The 24,640-nt window shown below is 31.9% G+C and overlaps 3 protein-coding genes across 10 annotated transcripts in view; 2 read left to right on the top strand and 1 right to left on the bottom strand.

Moving 5' to 3' along the window:
• Positions 1–24,640, bottom strand: part of LOC126733620 (disks large 1 tumor suppressor protein) — an 825,690-nt gene that overhangs the window by 280,955 nt on the left and 520,095 nt on the right. The gene's annotated exons all lie outside the window — the stretch shown is intronic.
• On the top strand, positions 8,284–9,195 carry LOC126733775 (larval cuticle protein A2B-like). The gene is made up of 2 exons (XM_050437173.1): positions 8,284–8,338; positions 8,521–9,195. Exons 1-2 carry the CDS (start codon positions 8,327–8,329, stop codon positions 9,085–9,087), a joined length of 579 nt encoding a protein of 192 aa, XP_050293130.1. The 5' UTR covers positions 8,284–8,326; the 3' UTR covers positions 9,088–9,195.
• LOC126733784 (larval cuticle protein A2B-like) lies at positions 10,413–11,384 on the top strand. The gene is made up of 2 exons (XM_050437185.1): positions 10,413–10,456; positions 10,721–11,384. The coding sequence occupies exons 1-2, from the start codon at positions 10,445–10,447 to the stop codon at positions 11,285–11,287; spliced, it is 579 nt and encodes a 192-aa protein (XP_050293142.1). The 5' UTR covers positions 10,413–10,444; the 3' UTR covers positions 11,288–11,384.

Here is a 24,640-nt window from a genome sequence, read left to right as displayed (position 1 = left end):
ATATTATAATAGGTTGACCTATTCGGAATTAAAAGAAGCCTTAGAACACCTAAGTGATGACGAAGAAGAGCCATTTATTGCTTCTGATGAAGAGGAGTATATTCCACAACTGTCAGATGAAGAGAACGAGGATTCTGACATTGAAAACGATCCTGTTGTAGAGCTGGAAGATTCGGAGACTGATGATGATGATGACAGTCATCCAGATATAGCTTCACAATTTCATTGGACTAGTAAAGATGGCACTCAGTGGAATGACTCACCTACACCACAACGACAAACGGTAGGTCGAAATATTTTGCGTGAAAAAAGTGGTGCAGCAGCCTTAAGTCGTTTATATACGCCCAAAGACATTTTCAAAAATATTATATCCCCAGAAATGTGTACCCTGATTCTAAAATATAGCAATAAAAAAGGGAATAGATTTACGCAGAAATATAACCAAAGGTTATTGGCAATAACTAAGCCGCCGAAAACATTTTCTCCAGAAGTATTTATTCCATTTACTGATGTAGAACTAGATGCATTTTTCGGAATTCTAATTACTGCTGGTTTACATAGGTTCAATAAAGAACATATTTCTGAAATGTGGAAGATGGATTCGCTTCCTTTGTTTCGCGTAGCTATGCCTCGTGATCGCTTCAAAATGTTTCTAAGATTTATTCGGTTTGATGACCAGAATACGCGTATAGAACGTGCAAAGACAGATATAGCAGCTCCAATTCGAGATATCTGGATTATACTGAATTCAAATTTGACAAAAAATTATCGGCCAACAGAGTGTATTATAGTAGATGAACAATTATTTCCATATAGAGGACACACTAAGTTTACCCAGTACATTCCCTCGAAACCAGCGAAATATGGAATAAAGGTTTTTTGGGCTTGTGATGCGATAAATTCCTATCCTCTAAAGGTTCCGCTATATACCGGAAAACCACCAGGGGGTGAACGTCAGGCAAATATCGGTGAGAGAACAGTATTGGACTTAGTTGCACATTATAAGGGATCAGGAAGAAATATCACAACAGATAATTTTTTTACAAGTTTGCAACTTGCTCGTACTTTAAATTCATGGAATATGACTTTAGTAGGAACAGTTAGAAAAAATAAAACGTTTTTACCTTCCAATATGCAAGCACAAAAAGATAGAGCCATAAATTCAACCATTTTTACATTCAACAAAGATGCTACATTGTTCTCTTAAGTTCCAAAAAAAAACAAGGCAGCGATTTTTTTATCAACTATGCACGCAACAGGCGAAGTAGATAATACTTCTGTTGCAAAGCCTGAAATTAACACATATTATAACAAAACTAAAGGCGGTGTTGACACTATGGACCAAATGCTATGTGAATATACTTTCAAACGTAGAACAAATCGCTGGCCATTATCATTTTTTTTTCAACATAATTGACGTTGCTAGTTTAGCTTCTTATTGTATATACAAGGAACCTAATCCTTCTTTCAAAGCTACTGATCAACGTCGGCGATTTTTAAAAGATCTTGGTAATGAGCTGTGTTTGTCAAGTATCCAAATATCCCAAATTCCAAAAGTTGTTGGTGATTATTTTACTCGTCAGGCTATAGAAATGGTACTTCACCGACGAATGCCTGTTCCTTTAGATAATCCAGTTAGAGAACCAGCAGTTTGTGAACGAGATGCATCTGGACGTATAAAGGTGGTTGGTAAACAGAGGAAAACTCGTAAAGCCTGTAAATCGTGCTCCAAGCCAGTTTGTAATGAGCATTCAGTGGCTCAAACTGTTTGTCAAAACTGTAATTCATAAGTAATGTTTTTTAGTGTTTTTAAGTGTTTGTTTGTTATGTTGCGTTAATTTGTACCCTACTGTAATTTTCTATAACTTCTTATTACTGTATATATAATAAAACATATGAATTTAACTCTTAAAAATTTTATTAGTATTACAAACATAGTATAGGTACCCGGGTAACCACCCAGTCAACTATGGATGAAAATTTTTTACACCTTATTTACTTTGAAAATAAAAAAAAATTATTTCAAATTTTAACAATAACTTAAAAAAACCAAATTAAGAAATGTCACAAAAGTACAAGCTTCATCGAAGGTGAGTTAAAAAGATATTCATATCTGAAAACTGAAAAGGTACCCGGGTACCTTTCCAGTCACATAAGGGTTAAGAAATAAAAAATTTACTAGGGTAAAAAATCTTTATATGTTGAGTGAATCTTAACGAAAATATTTTAAAAATTATTAACTAATATGATATTAGCTTTAGAATTTATATTGTTATTGATTTTTATTACTGGCTAACTTAGGTTGATACCTTGTTACTAAAAATTCTAAAACTACTAAATGGTATGAATTTACTCTGCTTCTATGTAAATATCTCGTTTCAATTTATGGTAAACTGGTTTTTATTTATTCGATTTATTTACATCAAAAACACTTAATCAAGAGTCTCAATCAACTCAAGACTATTTGGTATTCTGCCTACTCTTTCCAGGGTGCTTGAAAAACATGACAAACTGGCCCTTTTGGTGCATCTTTTTTTTGTTTTTTGGTCTTGGGCTTGGCACATTTAGCCACGTGCTATGGTGCATCTTGACTATGACAAAGCCTTTGATACTTCAAACTACTAGTTATTAATACTTAACTTTTAGGTTTTTCAGAAAGTGCAACTAAATTAATGACACATACACTACCGCTCAAAAGTATTTGCCCACATGACTGTTTTAAAGTTATAACTAAAAATAATAAACCCATCAGTTATTCTTATGAAACGGTTTATTTATAACAAAATAAATAAAAACAATACATTTTTCAATTAATTGAATTTAAGAAAATCAAATTTTGGATTCATCTACATGTCCGCCTCGATTTTTAATGAGAGCTTCACAGAGTTTCGGTAGTCTTCTAATTAATTTGACCAAAGTTTCCTGAGGTATCTTGTGTCACTCTTCTTGGATGATCCTCCACAAGTCTTCTTTTGATGTAGGGCATGATTTTCGCACTTGTCTATCCAGTTCAACCCACAGTAATTCGATAGGATTGCGGTCCGGTGATTGTGGGGGCCATACCATAACTTTCAGAAGATGTTGCCTTTGTAATTGACCTAAATATTGCTTGCATAATTTCGACGTGTGCTTGGGGTCATTGTCATGTTGAAAGATGAAGTTTTCCCCAATTATTCGAGTACCAGAAGGAAGTACATTGTCACTTAAAATTGTTTTATAACCCTCTTTTCGTAGAATTCCTTCTATTCTAATTAGATCGCCCACTGCAGATCCTCCGAAACAACCCCACAGTTCTCAGCGACCCTTTCATTGGCATAACGGCGAACAAAAACTCGCCTCTTCGTTCCATAAACCTCGAATTTCGACTCCATAGAACTTTTTTCCAGTCATCAATGGTCCATTCTTTGTGTGATTGGGCCCACTCAAGTCTTTTCTTCTTATTAACATCCTTCAGTAGCGGTTTTGATACAGCTAAACGTTCTTTAAGACCAGCCGTTTTACTGTCGAAACACTGACCGTTTTTTTACGCTCCTTGTTGATTTTTGCTATGTTTTCAGGGGCGGTAAGGCGTCTATTACGTTTGCTTGTAATTATAATATTTAAATCCTCCTTTGAGCTTGTTGCCTTTGGCCTTCCCGATCAAGGTTTGTTGCTAATAGTCCCTTCTCTGGTGAATTTCCTAACATTATAATCGAGAGTCCGTCTTAAAATTCCCAAATCCGTTGATAAGTATGCTGTTGAAGCATATATGCAATTTTTACAAATGAGATACAATCTAAATATAGGCATAAAGCTAAGATTTTTGTTTCTAATTTGAAATATTAAAAATAATACATGGTGGGCAAATACTTTTGAGCGGTAGTGTATGCTTTGTGATCAGGCGACCATAAATTGTATCAACTTTTTAAAAATTAGTACAGGCGTTGATGTTTACCCCAAAAGTAAAAACATCAATACGTGCATCTTATGTGCTATCACAGTTAAATTATGCTGATATACAATTAATCTATGCAATGGATCCTGTTTAAATCAGAATGATTCCAATAGAATGTAGAGGTATCCAAATTCTTGTCTTAGACTTATATATAGTATTAGCATCTATCATCGTATAAGCCATATGTTTAGACTTATCTGAAAAAAGATATTCGCAAATAGAGAAGGAGGGATTAGCCATAATTTTTGGCGTTTTAAAATTTAATCAGTACCTTTATTTAAATAAATTTAAACTCATAACAGATCATAAACCACTACTAACAATTTTTGGTGAACACAAAGGAATACCACAATTTTCTGCCAACAGGTTAAGAAGGTGGGCAGTAATTTTGTCAGGGTATAATTATGAAATCGAATATGTTAAAAGTGATAAAAATGTTGCTGTCTGGCTGTCACGCATGCCATCCAATGAAAAAAAAAATGATTTGTTTAATGATGATAACATTGATATTGATTTCTTTTATTTTTTCTTAAAAAATGAAGATTTTAATTTGAATTTTGAAAAATTGCAAAAAGAGACAGCGTCAGATATAATTCTTTAAAGAGTAATTTATTTTATTCAAAACGGCTGGCCTAAAAAGACAACTCATATTTCCTTAAAGGCATATTTTGCTAAAAGATTTGAATTTAGTATCGTAGAAAATTGTATTATGTGGGATCATATAGTAGTAGTACCTAATTCCATGCGGCATCAAGTACTACAAGAGTTACATAAATCCCATATGGGAGCAGTTAAAATGAAAAGTTTAGCCAGAGGTTATATTTGGTACCTAAACATAGATTCTGAGATTGAAATGTTAACAAAAAAATGTGATGCTTGTGTTTTGTTTTTTAGTAGTGCCCCTAAGGCAGAGTTAAGCCCATGGCCCTGGCCAAAAGCTCCATGGGAGCGCATTCATATAGATTTTTTTGATTTTAAACGCCAAAATTTTATTGTAATACTTGATGCCTACTCGAAATGGGTGGAAGTTTTCGAAATGTCCAAAATTAGCTCTGCTTCAACAATTCAGGCCCTTAGAAGAGTTTTTGCCACTTTTGGTTTACCTGTTACTTTGGTGTCAGATAATGGCAGACAGTTTGAAAATTTCCTATCAAAAAATAATATTAAGCATTTAACGAGTCCTCCTTACTCCCCGGCTTCTAATGGTGCAGCCGAAAATGCAGTTAAGACAGTTAAATCAGCTCTTAAAAAAGCTTTAGTCTCGAGTTCCATTGAAAATGTTAGTTTAACTTTATGTAGGTTCCTCCTAGCTTATAGGGTCACTCCTCATTGCACAACTGGGGTGAGTCCTGCTGTTTTAATGTTTGGTAGGGATTTAAGAACTAGACTGTCTAGTCTTTTACCAGCTTCAGAAAAATCTATTTCTAAAAATAATTTGGATATACAAAAAGTGGGTAAAAGGCCCAGAATAGGCAAATTAAAAGTAAACCTAGTAAAAAAATTAATTTTGTGTTAAATGCACCTGTTTTGTTCAAGAATTATAAAATCGTTGATAAACCTATTTTTATTAAGGGGGTAATTAGCAAAAAGTTGGGTAAAAGAACTTACTTACTTAGAATACCAGACTTGGATAGGAATTGGAAAAGACACTGTAACCAACTTAAAAAATTTATATTCAACTTATCTTCAAGTTTATTACCTAAAATTCCCATTAGTTCAGATTTTGGAATTTTACCTTCAAGTCCTTTTTTAGAGATAATTATAATGAAAATCCAGAAAATTTTGTAAATAATTCTGTAAATATAGATAGTAGTTTAGAGTTAGAGGGTAATTTAGCTGTAGAAGAAACCGAGGGTAGTTTTGAAGAAACAAAACAGTTGTCATCGGTTAGAAATAATATTGAACAATCAGTTAGGCCAAAAAGGGTTATAAAACCAATTGATAGATTAGGAATTCAATAAAATACTAATTTTGTAATGTAATAGTGTATAATAATTATCCTCTATTTGAGAGAATGAAAATTTTTTTTTTCTTTTAAGGGGGAAGGTATTGTAGTATTGAGAATCATTTAATTTTACCTTTAGCCTTTAGTTTGTATACTGAAATTGTGAGTTAGGTTTGGCAACAAGGCGGAAGTGCATCCCTACTTAATCATAAGACAGTGACAGTTATCCGGTAGCAAGAAACATGTACCACTCCTTCTCTGATGAAGTAGAGACATACGAAGAATATAAGTAGATTTTAAATCCACAAAGTTTTAGTCTTTAATTTAACTATCCAGTAATTAAGAAATCAAAATTTAGTGTTAACAAACACCACACTTTCACTTTTAACTTAAAAGTCAGTTCATAATCATTTTAAATTAGTACGCCAATGCATACACGTCCACTGTAATTTGAATAACCTCGCCACTGGGTCTGTCTGTCATTCTTGTCGGAAGTCACTTTAGTTTTCACTTAAGTCGCGTTTGCACGTTGCACCCTGGTGCAACAAGGTGCGGTTAGAATTTTAGAATATAAATTAATATCACATCTTCATTAAAATATGTAACTGCATTGAAAAACAGTGTTTTATTGAGTAGGATAGTAAGAAACAACCCAGAAAAACTGGTCGTAAAAAATTGACGAAAAGCAAAGAAAAACACGGTCTCACAACATGTAATTAAACGGGCTACACGTGTTTCGTGAAAAAAAATTTCAAATGAAATGAAAATTTTTATTTATATACTGTGAAGTGTGTGGATGGCTTCTAAAGGCCTGATGGTGCTCTAACTAGAGCGAAACACGTGTAGCCCGTTTAATTACATGTTGTGAGACCGTGACTTTGTGTTTTTCTTTGTTTTTCGTCAATTTTCTATGTTGGTCTCTTAGAGAATAATGGATGAGATTTTTGGATGGTCGTAAAAAAGCCCACGTCAAAACACCATAGATTAAAAATACTTATCAACGCACAAGGAGAATTTCAGTTAATTCTGGATTAAAGCTTACGAAGAAGGATAAGAAGTTTAAATGGTGCTTATGTACGGAATTTGTCCCTGTTGTACAAGGAAGTTCTAATAGACATAACACAAGGAAGAGGGCTTGTCGGTAAATTTTTTACAAGAAAAGAAGCTTCTAAATACTGAAAAACCCAAAGCTCAATGAAATATTAATATCTGTATAAAAATGTAAATATGTTAATTATTCTTATAGCTTTGTACTATTTTGTTATAATTGTGTAGTCCGATGTAGAAAATCATAAGCATTTCCAAATCGTTTTATAGGTTTCAAAGGATGTCATGTTTTTTAATATTTTAATTTGTTTTGTTGTTTATCTTGGAAAAAGGATTAAAGGTAGACATGCAAGGCTTAAATTTTTAAAAGCTGATAGTGGCAGATTAATAGAGCCTACACGTGTGTTCCTGAGTTTCAATACAATATAATTTTCCAAAGAAGTCAAGTGCCTTGAAGTAATATTTTTCGAGAAAATAGACACAATTGCTTGGGAAAAAGGCAATGCAAGCTACGATTTGGTAAGCTCAAAAGCTTACACATCTGTGTGTTAGAACAACCATGAAAACAACTTTGATATTTAAAGTTAGGGAATGAAGGATCAAGAGGTTAAATCAATGTATAATATGTCATCAGATAAAGTTACTCCTTAATACTAAAACAAATTAACTTTTTCGTAACAATCCCGAATGTAAAATACTGGAAAGGATACAGACAAACAGCTCTAAATACAGTTTGGAAAACTTATCTAAATTTTCTTAGGTTGCCGTAGCAAAGGATTATTCAGAAACCTGCAATCAATAAATCTAATCCCCTTTTAATAACTGGCAGTTGATCTTTCTAAAGCAAAACATTTTCTCTAGAATGTTGAGTATAGTAAGAAAATCAAATGAAATATTACATTGTAAGTTAATATACTGTTTTTATACTGAGATTTTAATTGAAGATAGCTAATTACATAATTATTTACTACTGAAAGAAATAATAAATTTAAAAATCTAATTAATACCTATTTAAAAGATATTAAATGAAGGCGTATTTTCACTTCCTAATTAAAAAATGTTAAAATATTTAAAAATTTAAAAACATGCATGCTTTATTATTCAAAGAGACTGCGACACCTAGGACCCATTAAACCGCGATCTAACAGTCCGAAATTTTCAAATCTACCGTGGCATACCAATAAGCCATATTGGTACGCCTCGGCCCAAATACATCTATTGCGTCAAAATTCTTTTTTTTTACACTATCATGACCGGCCATCAAAATCCTTGAAAAGAATTTCGTAGGTCCTATTATTATTCAATGCATGCCAGTCTTTGGAAAGTAAGTTTATATAAAAGCACATGTCCAATCAATTAGTATCAGTCTATCTTTACTGAACATTTAATAAACAATAAACATGGCAGTTAAGGTATGTAGATAAATAACCCTTTTGGCATTTTTTTACATATTTGCAAATGTAGTGACTACAGAAAAGGATTATTTAGGAAATATTTTTTTTTGTATACGAAAAATCATAATATTAATAATTAAATACTACATAAATTGAAACTTAATCAATTCTAATTAAGTATTTTTTAAATTTATTTTCAGTTTGTTATTTTGGCCGCCTTGGTAGCAGTAGCTAGGGGTGGAGTGATAGCCGGTCCAGCAGCCGTGGTAGCAGCCCCCCAAGTACTCGCCAAAGTGTCCGATGCAACATTTGATCCAAATCCACAGTACTCTTTTGCTTATGACGTTCAAGACGGTTTAACTGGAGACAGCAAGAGTCAAATTGAAAGTAGAAATGGAGACATCGTTCAGGGACAATACAGTCTGGTTGATCCTGATGGCACTAGAAGAATTGTCGATTACACCGCTGACCCAGTGAACGGATTCAACGCCGTAGTAAGAAAAGCTCCTTTAGCTGTTGCTGCCCCAGTCGTAGCCAAAGCCGTTGCCGCCCCAGTTGTTGCTCCTGCTCCGATTGTAGCCGCCAGGGCAGTAGCAGCTCCGGCTCCCGTTTTAGCTGCAAGGGCAGTAGCTGCTCCTTTAGTAGCTCAGCCAGCGATTGCTAGGGCAGCTCCTATCTTAGCAGCTCCAGCGCCTGTTGCTTATCAAGCTTTTCCAGCTGCTCCAGTAGCAAGGCTAGCTGCTCCATTTAATTACGCCTATGTTTAATAAGAATATTGTTCGCTAATGATGACTGTTTTGTAAATATTGTTTTTAGTTTCGTTATTCCGTTTGTAATATGTTATTTTTATTAATAAAAACACTGGTTCAATTATACATACGGCGTTTCGATAAAAAGTTTAGCAGTATCACCTATTTCTTAAAATAAAAGATACCACTTTGGATAAATTTAGATCTACTATCTACAAGGAATAAAAAATAATGATTATCCTCAGTAACAAATGTTATTAACCGTAGTTGGTTGACTTGATATACTTTTTAAGTTGCGAGGTGTTCATTGAATTTTTTAATTCTGTCGTTTTGCTCAGATTTAATTTTAAGGATATCCATACACTTTAGGAATATTTCGAAAAATAAAGATATAGTCATATATTATATCAGTTATGCGTAATACCACTTACATTAAATTAAGCAATGTATACTTAAAAATTGTAATTTTTAGTAGTTTCTCAACAAGGCTTTGAGAAAAACATCCAAACATTTTACTTCGTTTAAAGTTAATGTCAATCAGCAATGAAAAATATATCTGCAATTAAAAGCATATTAAAATTGAAAAAAATTAATTAGTGACTCATGATAGCAAATCATGTTTATTGGTTTCTATTAAACTGCAGTTAGGTGTAGGTGGAGAAAGCCAAAAATATTTTATTGCGTTAAATAAAAGTTAATTTGAAAATTAAATTTTTCTCTAAACAGCTTTTTATGTACCATAAGACCTGTAAAGATATGTTTATTAGACATATCGCATCTATTACCCATGCACCAATTATGTTATAATAAAATTTAACTGTTTCAGGTTAATTACACTGGGCTTAATTTTAAAATAGTAAGTTAAACAAATTTACTTTTTACAATTTTGGAATGTAATTTGCTTGTGAATCCTACTTAAAAATCGATGATTCTTTGTGGCAGCATAAATTAAAAATAAATTAATAGGATGCAGCATCTTCTTTTTTTGTAAAGTAAACTATCGCTGATTTTTATAGGGGTTTTACAGATTTTGTTATTATAAGGTGTAGTTTAGGTGCTTAATTAATGTCAAAAATAATTAATAGCTACTAGTTTTTAATAATTTTACTTACCATATGTATATATTTTCAAAAAATAAGCACCAGTGGAATTGTCCAAATTTGTGAAATTTTGTGAAGTGTTCTTGGTACTGTATGTAATACTTAATTATTTTAAGCCATCATGACTGGCCACCAAAATCCTTGAAAAGAATTTCGTAGGTCCTATTATTATTCTATGCATGCCCGTCTTTGGAAAGTCAGGTCGTATAAAAGCACAAATGTTCCATAAATTGTTATCAGTCTATCTTCACTGAACATTTAATTAACAATTAAACATGGCAGTTAAGGTATGTAGTGGTACACAACCCCTTTGGATTTTTTTCGTGAAGTGTTGTGAGTGTTGCGAAGAATAAGGGGACTATTTGAAAATTTCGTGATAAACTACGAACATAAGTCAAAATATAATTCAATCTTAAAATACTAAAATTAATGTTCAAATGTGGCTCTTTTTCAAGTTAAGCTTAATTTTTTCAAATATAATTAAAACATAGCTATTAGTACAAATTTATATCCTTTCTTGCGAAAAGTGGTAATGGTAATTTTTGTTTCAGTTTGCATTTTTTGCCGCTTTGGTAGCAGTGGCTAGGGGTGGAGTGATAGCCGGCCCAGCAGCCGTGGTAGCAGCCCCCCAAGTACTCGCCAAAGTTTCCGATGCAACTTTTGATCCAAATCCACAGTACTCCTTTGCTTACGATGTCCAAGATAGTTTAACTGGAGACAGCAAGAGTCAAATTGAAAGTAGAAATGGTAATATTGTCCAGGGCCAATATAGTTTGGTTGATCCCGATGGTACTAGAAGGATCGTGGATTACACCGCTGACCCAGTGAACGGATTCAACGCTGTAGTAAGGAAAGCTCCTTTAGCTGTTGCTGCCCCAGTCGTAGCCAAAGCCGTTGCTGCCCCAGTTGTTGCTCCTGCTCCCATTGTTGACGCAAGGGTACTACCAGCCCCAGCACCAGTGTTAGCTGCGAGGGCGGTAGCTGCTCCTTTAGTAGCTCAGCCAGCCTTTGCCAGGGCTGCTCCAATCTTAGCGGCTCCAGCTCCTGTGGCTTATTCCGCTTTTCCAGCATCTCCACTTGCAAGGTTAGCTGCTCCAGTTAACTATGCCTACGTTTAAAAAAATATCTGCTAATGATGGCTGTTTTGTATATATTTTTCTGGTTTCGTTATCCTATTTGTAATGTTTTTTTTTTAATAAAATTGCTTTCTTTAGACATTTAGCGTTTTGACAATAAGCTTTAGTGCAATTACCTTTTTTAAACTAAAATATCTAGTAACGAAGATATAACATAAGTTATAAGTTACTTATAGAAATATATTAAAGCCGTGGACTTATTACCAAATTCCTCATTAATAAATAGAATTTTAAACCGATCAGTCATTGAAATTTAGGAAATCTGATTTCACAATATAAACATAGGCGTAGGTGATTTTTAATTTGGCTAAATATGCCAACCACAAGGTCAAAAAGCGAAAAAAAATTATTCTACAAAATTGCTACTACCTAATGTTGAAATGTTTTAAATTTAGGGTTTTTTAATTGTTTTACGTTTCGACCTAATTGTTTAATGCCTCGCGTTGTGTGTTATGTTTTACTGCATTGTCTGTTTTGAGTAATTTTAGATATAACAAATTTTTAGTTTTATTATTATATTTTGGATGTATTTGTTTTTATATTGGTTGACTTGTGTAACAGTGCTTTGTTTTTTGTCACTAATAGATAACTAAATAAAAAAAACGCAGAGCTTTTTTAATAAATATAATAATATTACACTGACAAAAAATCTATTATTTCTTATTTCCTGATTTTAAGTTCGTTGAGGGAAAAGTAGGAGAATAATGATATTGTGATTGTTGATGCATAGAAATTTATTCACTATGTTATTCGTTCCTAAACTTTAAACTGTAGGATTATTTCTTTAATTTTAACTATTTATGAATTTTATTTAATTCTTAAGCAAGTAATTAGGCTATCTCGTTGTCGCAAAAACTAAAAAAAAGGAGTAGAAAATTACCTATTTGAATGCAAAAATATGCATTAACAAATTTGAATTTGTGGCACGTACCTGGATCGAGCTATAGGGTGTAGATAAATTTTCTGCTACTCTTAATATAAAGCTCCTCTGTTAGTGCACTGATTATTAAAAAAATTACATAAGGAACAACCTCGTAGCTAGTTATTTTTGTGATTTATGATCAGTAGTGTGAGTTATCGTACACACTGTTGTATATAGGCGTTTTTGTGGATTCCTTTGTACTTATCATGGTACCAATGATTTTTGCCAAGGCATAAAAATGCTTACTTAAAAAATCAAAGTCGCGTAAAATGAGTTTTGCAGCGACATCTGTTTTTATATTTAATTGTTACTTTTCTTGTCATTTTCAGAAGAGGTTGAAGGTAATATTGAGTGGTTACGATTTTAGAATGTTGCTTCACCATTCGGAGCCAAATCAAAAAATATAAATTATTAATTTGGGTAAGATTTGTCTCAAAAAGTTAATATTCAAAGTTAACTTCCACCCAGCTCATAGAACTATAGTTAATCTGTAAAAAAAAGATGTTAAAATCTAGCAAACTTTTTTTATTTCTTCGAATAAGGAGAAAAAATGTGTTAATTTAAATGTGTGTTGAAAAAACTTGCTCGTCTGCTTAATTTATCTGGTTATTTAAACCTTTGGGTGATAATAAATATCCGATGGAACAACCAATTTCCGTAATAATTATTCACTCTGTCTGTTGTGCAGCATTTAAAAAAAATTGATTGCGTTAGAGCGATTGTTAATTCGGGAAATAAAAAACAATTTATGCTCACGTTTATTTGAGAAATTTTTATTGCCAACAAAATAAAATATTTGTTCAATAAATATGTCCCGTTTACATGAGAAATTTGAGTTGTGTAATTTGACTTAATTTGATGAATATAGCGTAAAAAATCATTTTAATTGAAAGTGCGTAAAAATATGCATATTGTGTGTTCGAATTTGGTATAATGTAATTTATATAAGGTAAAGATCTTGTGCTGATAAGCAGTTGTTAAATGGAAATATTTAAGGTAATTTTAATTAAATGTCATTTAATTTGCAACAACTTTGATTTTTAACCGATTTATTGCTTGCTTTTTGTTGTATGACAACTGTTTCAATAGAATAGTATTATGGAAATGTTCGAGGCCTGATGTGGAATCAAGAATAAATGTTAAAGAATTATCAAGGTATAGTAACTAGTAATAGTAACCAAAAATAATGTTCGCTGGATAATGCGGTCTTTTACAGCCGATGTCAATCGGAAAGTATGGTTTTTACGCAATAGAAACGTTAATTCTAATTTTTTTTGGCTTAACATACAACTGATACGACAGCTACATATTTAATGTCTATGCCGATTATAGGTTCAGAGCTCAGTAAGGAAGCCTTATCTGAGTGTTGCATCAGTTATAATACTTTTTAAGGGATTTTGGGCGAATAAAAGAATAAAAATTAAAATTTTCTCATTGGGCTCCTAATACTTAGATATTTATAATAAACGGTTTTTCAATTTAGTCCAACTTTATATTAGCTAGAATCGATTAGCTTAATTTTAAATAATTTCTTATTTTTAAAGCAAAAAAGAGTAAATTATTAATTAATTTAAATTCTAAGTAATTAGTTTTGTTATCAAAGTTAATGGTAACTGATTGACATAAGGTACCCGGGTGTAATAAGGCCCACCTAAGAAATTATAATTAATATCTACGAGAGAAATTTACTTTTTCAAAACTTTTATTATTATAAAAAATAGAAAAGGGTATAAACAACATAATGGTAATGTTTGAACACAAAATAATGATACTTATATGTCGAGACGCGAACATTAAAAAAATTGTCTTCTGGGCCTTGCCAAAAGTCTGCAAGTGCATATAACAAGGCCCATATATTTAAATGAACAAAAAACAAGTCAAACGATTAAACAACACTAAAAAATAAAAAGAAAATATTAAAATAATGATATCCAAACATAAATATCAAAAATATCCTTTAGGGCCTTAATAAATATCTGCATTGACATATAATAAGATTTGAATGAGAACTAAAAAAATAACAGATTAGCAAAAGAGACAATTTAACAAAATACTGAGAGAATAAAAAATAAATGTTACACACTAAAAAAACAGTATCAAAGATAGGTAAAATATGGTATTAAGTATAAATCTAATACTTAAAGCATACAGCCTGGACACAAAAAAATGTCAGTATCGTCCTCAGTCAAACCAACACAATCCTCATGGAACCAAAAACCACAAGAAGCACATCGTCTCATATCTGCTACATAGTCTTCGTAGCAAATCACACAGTGCCATTCCTTGTTATGTTCTGATGCAATGGAAGACACAGATTCAGATGGCGGTATTCGGTAAGGCTGGAACGGGATCAAGTTGAAACTCCACCTCCTTTAAAAATACGGATCGCTTGACTTCAACTGCTTTGTAATTTATAGCTTTACGTCTTGGAGCAGATTTTTTTTTGCCTAGATCTGGTGTTAGTAACACTTCCGCGAAGGAATTATTATTCAAAGGGATTAATTTTTTACGCAATTCACTTAAAGGCAGGTAGTCATCTGAGTCATATTCCGAATCATCGGCGGCGGCGGTCGTCTCCTGGTAAGATCTCTCAGTTACAAGACTTGGGGCAAATGCTTCAATGAGAAGAACATCCTTATCATAAGGGCATATCCCCGTAGCTCGAAAGCCGCTTGTGATATTTCCAATGGACATTGCTTTCTGCCATGTAGGTGTAAAAACTTCAGAAAATCTTTCCCTGTTTAAATCACGTGTAGGATGTTTATCCCAGTACTTTAATAATTCATCGTCCCAATAAGCTTCAAATGCTCGAAATATAGCTTTATCCATCGGCTGAAGCTTATGGGTGGTGTTACTCGGCAGACAATATAAGTGAATGTCATGAGCTTTTGCTTTCTTAGCAATGCTAATATCCAAATGGCATTTGGCCCCATCAAAACTTAAAATTACTGGCAGAGGCGACATGTATTCAATGAAATGGTCTAGCCACTTATCAAACGTTTCTATCGTCATGCTCCCTTTAGGAGTCATCATAACTTTTGAGCCAGCCGGTAAGCCATCTGAGTAGGTTCGCTTCATTCTCTTGCCCTTAAAAAGAATGACAGGCGGTATGGCATGTCCGAGAGCATTAGCGCAAGCAACAATAGTTGCGCTTTCAGCTTGTTCATGAGAAATGAAATGCACTCGTTTAGCTCCTTTGGCTGCTAGAACGTTTTGTTGGTGATGAAGAGTCAAGCGACAATCCTTCTCATCCATATTATACATTTTTGGTTCTTTACTTTTTAACTGAGTGCACTTCAACAGATCTCCTAGTTTTCTGAAATGATCTTCTACGATAAAACGATTTAATTTTTGAGCTCTTGCTGGATTCATGAATTGAGATCGACGTGTTGATGTTCTCGGATGATTTTTTAGAAAAGTCCTTATCCACTCCCTACCAGCGAGACGTTTTTCCTGATTGAAGCAATGCTTAATTTTCTTTTGCTCAACATACCTGAACACAGACCTTCTTAATGGTTTTGGTGTAAGCGGAAAACCTTTATCGGCTAGCCGAATTATTTTATTCTCAAAATCAGTCTCTTCATTATCGGTTAAAATTGTTTTTCTACCTAGTTTTCTCTTCACGCTTTGTGATTTAATTTGATTCCTAAGTGTTCTTCTGGGTATTCCGCATTTTTGTTCCACCCAGCGCTGAGATTTTCCCTCGTTAATATCCTAAATCGCCCTTATCCCTCTGCCTTTTTTACCCATCTTCTGTAAAAGAATAAATAAATCTAATGAATACGTGTATTTATGGCGGCAGAAAATAAAGCCCAAGCCTTTTTTCAATGCTTTGCAGAAAATACGGTCCGGACGTTATAACCTGTAGCACAATAAAATTTATTTTGAGGTTATGAAACAACAAACAAACCCAACATAAAATGAAACTATCAGATACATAGATTATCAGGCATATATAATGAAAAATCTACGTATTATTAAAACAATTTAATTTGCTAACTTACCGGTCAAAATTCTTATAAAATGTAGCTCAGCGAAACGTGACACCATAGAACAAGCCAGGAGGCTCATAACTATAGAACAGAATTACATTGCCGGCCACAGTAATACCAAATATTATTAACAGAAGGCGATATAAATATTTTAGGCGCTTTCCATCGGGCAAACCAGCGTTGGGCCTCAATATCTGGTGGGCCCTATTACCCCCGGTTACCTTATAAGAGAATTAATAGCGAAAAATACTGCATAGATCCAAAATAAAGTTTATTGAGGTCGAATTAAAAGGTTCTGTTTCTTTAGAAGAAGATTTTGTAAACGGGAATTATAAACTGCTAAATAATAAGAGTAATTACGTTGACTTGTAGATTTTTGGAGCTTAGGTCCTTTAATGCAAAAATTAAGTTGACACAATATAATTTATTATAACCATATGTCTCTACAGCTTTTTCTACGGTTTTTACTAATCATATATAGACTACACTGACTCGATTAATTAGATTGGCTCAAAAAAATATAGCATTCACGAATCCTATATTGTGTCATTCTACTTTTGTTTGATCGAATAGGTGCTACTCAAAGACAAAAACAAAATTTGCTGTTGTAATATCAGATCTGCTGCAGTGCTGGTGTGGTTTCATTTTGAAGGGGTGACAAGTCAATTATAGCCTCTATGGATGATGTGGTCCTATTTTAATAGCTTTATTAGAATGGTTTTTAAACGCTTGGTTGCTGTATCCAAACCTTAATTACACCTTAACTTAGACTCCAGATCTAATTTCTCTGCTCAGTATTACGTTGGTGGTAAGCTCGTTCTAAGATGGTCTGGGTGCCGACTATTTGTTCTACTAAAATGTTTTCAGAAAAGTGATATTCTGTTCACTAATTTAATCTTTTTTAGTTAACGTTTACTCATTGGTGTCTTTTCGAATTCATAGTGCAATTTTCTTCTTTATCTCATCTATATCGTATTTACTCTGTAGTTTTTTTTCTTTTAAGTCTTCTACCTACTACAACTTTTTGCCTTATTGAATTTCTTTCTCACATTCTTTCATTCATGGCTCATGTTATAAGGAGACGCAGATTATTTCAATATGTATAAATATAAGTGTAAAATATTTTCGTTATCTTATAAAATTATTTTATTATATCATTTATTTTTTTAGTCTCAATGCAAAGTGCGGTAGAGTTAAGTATGACAATTACATCATCAGAAATTAAAGAAAAGTTGAAACAATATATCTGTTTATTTATTCTTACTAATTTGGCCTTATTAAAAAGAGAAAAAACGCTTGGTCTCTTCAAAGCTCTAGATAGTTCTATTATGGTATACGAAGAACAAGAAGCAGATAGTCAGTGTGAGCCTATTGTAACCATGTCTGTTTTTTTTTCTTATAAATAATGACTGATGTTGAATGTCTTTAATGATGTGAAACATATGCCAACGGGAGCTTCAGTCTGAAGAACATTAATTGGTGGTGGGTTGACATAAATTATTCTAGCTTACCTTTTAAATTATGGGCACCATCCAGTTGGATGTGTTTATTTAAAGTGCAGGTGTAAGAATCTTTAACTGATAAATTGGTTCTCACACAGACAAAAAGGATGTCAAGAAATATAACACATAGTAAAACTCAAAATTTGCTTCAATTATTAACAATATATTATCATAATATGCTATTTCTGGTCAATGTTCATTGTTACTTAAATAAATCATTGTTTTTACTTAAATAAAAATTATAAGACAGTTTCTCGTTAAAAGTACAACCACTGAAATCGAAACTTTATGCACCAAAGTTCTAAAACATTAAAAAAATCAATATCTTGCTAGACGTATGTAACTACCCTTTGGACAAAATCAGTAGCCTACCGCACACTACACTGTACAACATGTACCAAATCAAGTTAAAAATAAATATAACTTTCAGTGTGGTTGCTTACATATATTACTGTATGAAAATATAGATAGTGAGATTAAAAGGTATTGAATAAATTATTATTTAGGTAGATATGTAAATTACATAATAAAAATTATGAAGAAAGAACTTTAGACGCTAGACAATAATTAATTAAGGAGCCATTAAATGATATAAATTAGCCTAAAATAACAATAACAAATCATAAATCATGACATTGATTACAAGTTCATTTTAATTTCCTTGACCTGGTAAGCCATTGTACAGATTCAAGGACAGCAGTTGATTAAGGTCCAATCACTAACATCATGAAGAAGCAATAAATCCTGATAAAGTTCTATTTTATGATGGGAAATGGAAACAGCAACTGAGATGGTTTATGACCTGGCATAAGACCCTAAAATTAACACGTGAAAACTCAAAAATGGCGGCCTTAAAAACCATGAGAAAACATTTAACAAAGAATAGGAATCAAGCTTACCTCAAGATTGGTTGGAGGGTCTTTTATAAAGTGTATTAAAGTAATCTTTCACATTAGGCAAATAGTAACGATTTAAAACTTTAGGGTTATAATCCACCTAAAACTACCTTCAAAATAAGGTATCAATCGACTCCCCGTTCAATTTAAAATTTTGGGGGCCCTTGTCACCCCCGCTATGGCTTTGCCCTCAGGGGAACGAAACTAGCAAAAAAATGGTTCCCCCTTGAATCAAAAAATTTTTCGCAAATGTTCTGAGGGACCCAAAATAGGCTCTGTTTCGTTTTCAAATGGCCACCCTGTATGTATTAATTACTCTCGTAAACTTTCAAAAATTGTAAATATAATTTACTATATACCTAAAGAACTAATTTTTGCTATTTCGGAGTTACTGTTACTAACTATTAAAAAATAAGTTGAATATTATAAATAGTTTTAAAATATAATTAACTGCATAAATAAAATAAGTTAACCCTCTTGTATATGAAAAATGCGTAAAAATCGAACAATTTTATTTCGGATTAATTAAATGCACCATTACAAAAAATGTAATCAAATTTCGTTGCGCACATTTCATATTTTACTGCTGAAATATTTTGCGTTTCATTCAGTTTTATAGATTGTCGCATCGCACCAATGCAATAATATTTTGATAAGCTTGTACGTATAGAAATTTCTCCGATAGGGCTCTTCGGGCTAATGGAGTTACTTTTTATTACACCCACGGGAGCACTAAATTCATATAGATAACACCTATATATAAAAATTTTGTTTTGAAATGTTTTGATTCCTGATTTTAAAATAATATAAATTTACCATAAAAAGCCTATTAAAATTTTGATCAGAAATAAAGTTATATAATGCTTAACAATTTTTTGTTGAGTTTTAAAATTATGCCGTAACAGGTTAGTACATTTTCTTATTTTTAGTTTGCGGTTTTAATTAAGCGATTAGAGTATATCAGCAATATTTTTGCAGGAAGTAGTAAATTTTGTCACGTTTTTATCACTGGTACATCGGAATATGTCATAACCGTTTATCGCATAGAATCAGTAATTATTATATTTGCGTCTTTGAAAATAAACAGGAAAATAATAGAGTAGATCTAGATTAAGGAAAAAGCCGTATGTAAGACAACATTAGACTTAAATTTAATTAGGCTTAGACTTAAATTATTATGCAACAATCGACACATTCTATCGCAATATCTGTGTTTGACTATGGAGATGTCGTTTATGGAAACTGCTTGACACAAATTAAAAAAAAAACGTATACAAGAAATGCAACATTCCTGTTTGCGGTATATCTATGGAATACGTAAATATGAAAACTCTCTGAAACAAACTGGCCTAAAATGGAAACCGGGTGCTGTGCATCTTTTTATAATAGGCTATTATTTTAAAAGACACCTATATAACTTTACAATAAAATTATCTATAGATCGCATATAGATAATATGAATATTAGATTTAAAGGTTTGATAACACCTCCTCTACATCGAACATCTATTTATGAACAGAGTTTTTCCTATAATATTTCAAAGCTTTACAACCCAGATTTTCAAGATTCCAAGATTTTGAAACCACGAATCTTTAAAATAATATAACTTCAAATACTTTTTTTCTTCAAACTTTTTAAATGTAATTTGTCTCCTTTCTATTTGCTATTTTAAAATATATGCCCTATTGACAATTGATAATATATATTTATTTATGTTTTGTGAGATTTTTCTCTTGGATTAAGGTACTATGAATATCTAAAGTTAAGTAGAGCAGGGTAGATATACCTATTTGTATAGGTTTTCTACATCTGGACTTCACCTTTATTCACAATAGTAAAATTATGTTTAGGATAGAATTATTTGTAAATCTAACTTAAATTGTGAAAATAAAGTCTTTATTATTATTATTCTGTTTTAGCTTGCTGATAGCGGTGTTGTCAATTTCACCGGCCTAAAGGCAAGATGAATTTTGCTATGGTAGATTTAGGAACTTTCGAACAATGTTGCATGGATTCAGTATAACAGATTTCTGTATAGTGACAGTCGTCCAGGAGGAAAGACCCAATGCGTTAAGGTTTTTGGGCAGTGTTAAAGGGACAATTCCAGTGGATGAAATAACTAAAGGGAGTACCTATATATACATTATCTTGCCTCCTTTGTTGTTTTATCTGTTTAGTGTGTGTCATCTCTAGGACATTATTGGTATTTGGCACTGCTATGTCAATCAGAAAGGTTTTCTTTTGGGCTTTGTTTATTAAGATTATATCTGGTCTGTTTGAAGTCAGCGGCCTATCGGTTAAAACAGTTCTGTCCCAGTAGAGGCGAAAGTCGTCATTTTCAAGTAGTTTCTGGTTTGTACTGGTAACAGGGGCAAGTTTTGTCAATTAGATGATAAAGTTTTGCCAGTTCTTGATGAATAATTTTTGCCACACAATTATGTCGGTGCAGATATTCGGCAGCTGATAGAGATGTGCATCCTGATGTTATAATATGACATAATCGACATGTGCTTTCCGTGTATTGCCTTCTGCTTCCATGTGTTAACTTTAATGGCTGTGTGCTCTGATCTTGTTACAGTAATGTGTTCCGCTATACCTGCACGGAGATTCAAGGGTGTGTATCCGTTATCCGCTAGCACCACTGCTCTATGAAGAGAAGAGGTTTCCCTGATAGTGAGGAAGTATTTCTGAAGATCTGCTACTTGTTTTTTGAAGAGACAAGAAATATCAGTTTTCCTCTGCCATCCTTGGATCATCCTTTAATATTATTATTATTATTAATATTATTATTATTATTATTATTATTATTATTATTATTATTATTATTATTATTATTATTATTATTATTATTATTATTATTATTATTATTATTATTATTATTATTATTATTATTATTATTATTATTATTATTATTATTATTATTATTATTATTCCACACCCCAAAAAACGAAAAAATTAGTTTAGTTTTTGAAGCTCAAAATTAGTGTTGGTAGTTTTAATATTTATTTAGCATCCTGGGATTTTTCTTTTTTTTTAGATTTTATCTGCAAAATATTTGTTTAGCAAGTAACATACACAGAGTATGTAAGAACATGTTTTTGGAAATAAATTCTACCCAAGAGTTAGCAGACGTAGACATAAAAAATTTACAGGAGGCGTTATTATAGAGAGATAGTAAAAGATAAAAAGAAAAGAAAAGTATAACTTACACAAAAATTTATTAAGAATTATTTTATTCAGCATTTAGAAATACGAGAATTATTATCTATGTGTAAGACTTAGTAACCCTAAGTATTATATATGAACACGATTTACTTACTTTTCAAAAGCAAAACGTAAAAAAGTTAAAGCTGACTTAAAATTGTATTACAGAAAAACAAAGTTCTTGCTGTGTGTTAAATTGAAAATTCGCCTGTTGTTGACAAAACAATAAAATGAAGAAAAATTAAATTAAAAATGTAAAATTCAGGTACAAAATTATTTTGAATTTGTATAAGTACAGACTACATACACTAAATACTTAAATACAAATATTAGCACATACTATACATATAAATTATAAAATACAAATAACAATGCTTAATACACATTTAGATATGGCTTAAACGCGAGACAATCTGATGTATAACATTTACCAAAATAATGTTATTGAGAACACATACAACTGTAGTACTCACTGGGTAAGTAATAAGGTCTTTCTACAAGTAATACCCTTAATTTATGCTTAAAACTTATAAGTGCTGAAGGCTCTTTGTTATTGCGTGGAACGTGACCAGTTACTATTAAATCTTCAAATAGCTAGGGAACTCAAAATTCGAATCCAAACCCCACACTTGATGAGCGAAGGGCACTCTCATTTTCCTGAAAAAGTAAATATTTGGGCAGGGATTGTTGGTGATCGACTTAAAGGATCGATTTTCTTCCAAAAAATCTTATTAAAGTAAAATATTGAAAATGGTTTTAAAAGGATCTAGTTTTGAACTTGGTTATTCAGTTCCCTTGTTCTATAGAAGCTGACTTGTCCGTAAGTACCTGGATGATGTACTTCTTAGTAGAAGAATTTGCAGAAGAGGATGCTTTGAATGGCCATTTAGGTCTCCGGATTTAACATTTTTGGACTTTTTATTATGAGATTACTTGAAGACCAACATTTTTAAGATCAAACCGATAATTATTGAGGATTTGAAAGAACTAATAAGACAGGAGTGTAGGCTAATATCCGTTAAAATAATTTGAATTTTCCGAAATGGGTTTCAGTTCCGTTTAGAGTATTTTCAGTTAATGAACATTTTGAACACTTATTAACTTGAATTAATTTTTAAAAATTCCGAAAAAAAACACCTTTGATTTAGTCAATTTATTGCAAGCTTAAGACTCTGCACTGTATATAATATTGATGTCAAATGTTAAAACCCCCTTTCTAAATTGAATTCATTGAAAGGCTGCCTAAAATTTCTACCTATTTTATTTTATTCAAACGACAACAAACAAGATAAGCAACATTATATTAAATATAATTTTAGTGACATCAAATATGTGGTTCATTTTTTAATTAAAGAGTTACTTCATCAAGTAGATGTTATCCCAAAAAAAATCAATACCTCCCTCGTGTAAATTATCAAAGTATGATCATGAACGATACCTTGATCTATTTAGAATTTGTTCGTCTCTTTTTTGGAAACAGAAGAGGCCTGGAAAGATATTACTTGTGAAACAACAGCGTGATTCGACTAAACACCGTTTTTCCAAAACTGTTTGTAACAAAGTTGGATAAAGTCCAAGAAATACCATGCTTTGCTGCACTTTTAACACTTGAATAATGCTTCCAATGTGCACTTAGATGTGCACCTCCTACCGGTATTGCCTTTCTCATAAAGCCCCGACCTTGTTTGCTCCAGTGGAAATAACAATACATATCATTAACGAATGTTTGGTGAACTTATGCATATAAAGCGATACGTGATGATTAGTTTGTTTTATAAATTCTTAGTGGTCAAAGGACATTTTTAATAAGTACTAGATTTACGTAAAAATATTTTTTTAGCCTTGCGAAATCACAAGTGAAAAATTTTATCAACCTTCAAAAAGAATAAGTTTATTTTATAAAAAAATAAAATACGAAAATCTTTTATATTACATTTAGAACAGTTACTTTTTGAATATTCATTACAACGATTACAAGTTTCACAATGGTCCAAGAACTTATAATAGCCTAGATTCATATAATAGTTAGATGCAGTTATGCCTGAAATTATCCGCTATCGGCTTCCTCTAATCAATAGTGTATAATCCAATAGGAGAGCCATGCGTTTAACTTTTGCATAATGATAGAAATAGACTTGTTACTGAGAGTTTCATGATAATGGTGCTTATTCCCATCCTGTTATCTCTTGGCATAATATAATATAATCATAATCTAGGAAGGAAAAGAAAAGAATATTATAAATTGCAAAAATAAATATTGCTGTTAGTATCATATTTTTTCTCCAACTAGCACGCGCCAAAATCATGAATTCTTATAAAGCAAAACAAATGTTTTATTATATCATAAATTAAAATTAAGTAGTGAATTAAAGTTTTTCTTCTGTTATTGAATGCCTCTTCTTTTGATATTTTTTAAACCAAGCTTCAAAAGCAAAGGGTACTGCACTGCATTTATCATACAAACGATTTTTTGCAAGTTTCTTTAAAAATTGAACTTAAGGGTTAAGATGGAATATGGAAGCCCGATATAGCAACAAGTAAAAAAGTTATACATTCTTGCCTAGCAATAACAAAATATCTGAAAAGGTATTAATATAATAAAGACACATTACTCTATAAAATTGAAAATAAAAAAAATAATTATTACAATTTATTATTGTTTTATTAATTTGAAATAAATTATAATATTATAGTAGTTGATAACATTTTCAAAATGCTGCTCTCGATAATTTTTCTGACGCGAAAAACAACATAGTGGTCTACTTGTATTAAGCTCACAAGTCCACAAAAAATCTTTATTTGATGACTGATGAATGCGG

Source organism: Anthonomus grandis, chromosome 1, assembly GCF_022605725.1.
Source record: "Anthonomus grandis grandis chromosome 1, icAntGran1.3, whole genome shotgun sequence".
Lineage (NCBI taxonomy): Eukaryota > Metazoa > Arthropoda > Insecta > Coleoptera > Curculionidae > Anthonomus > Anthonomus grandis.
This window is presented reverse-complemented; position numbering and strand designations above follow the sequence as displayed.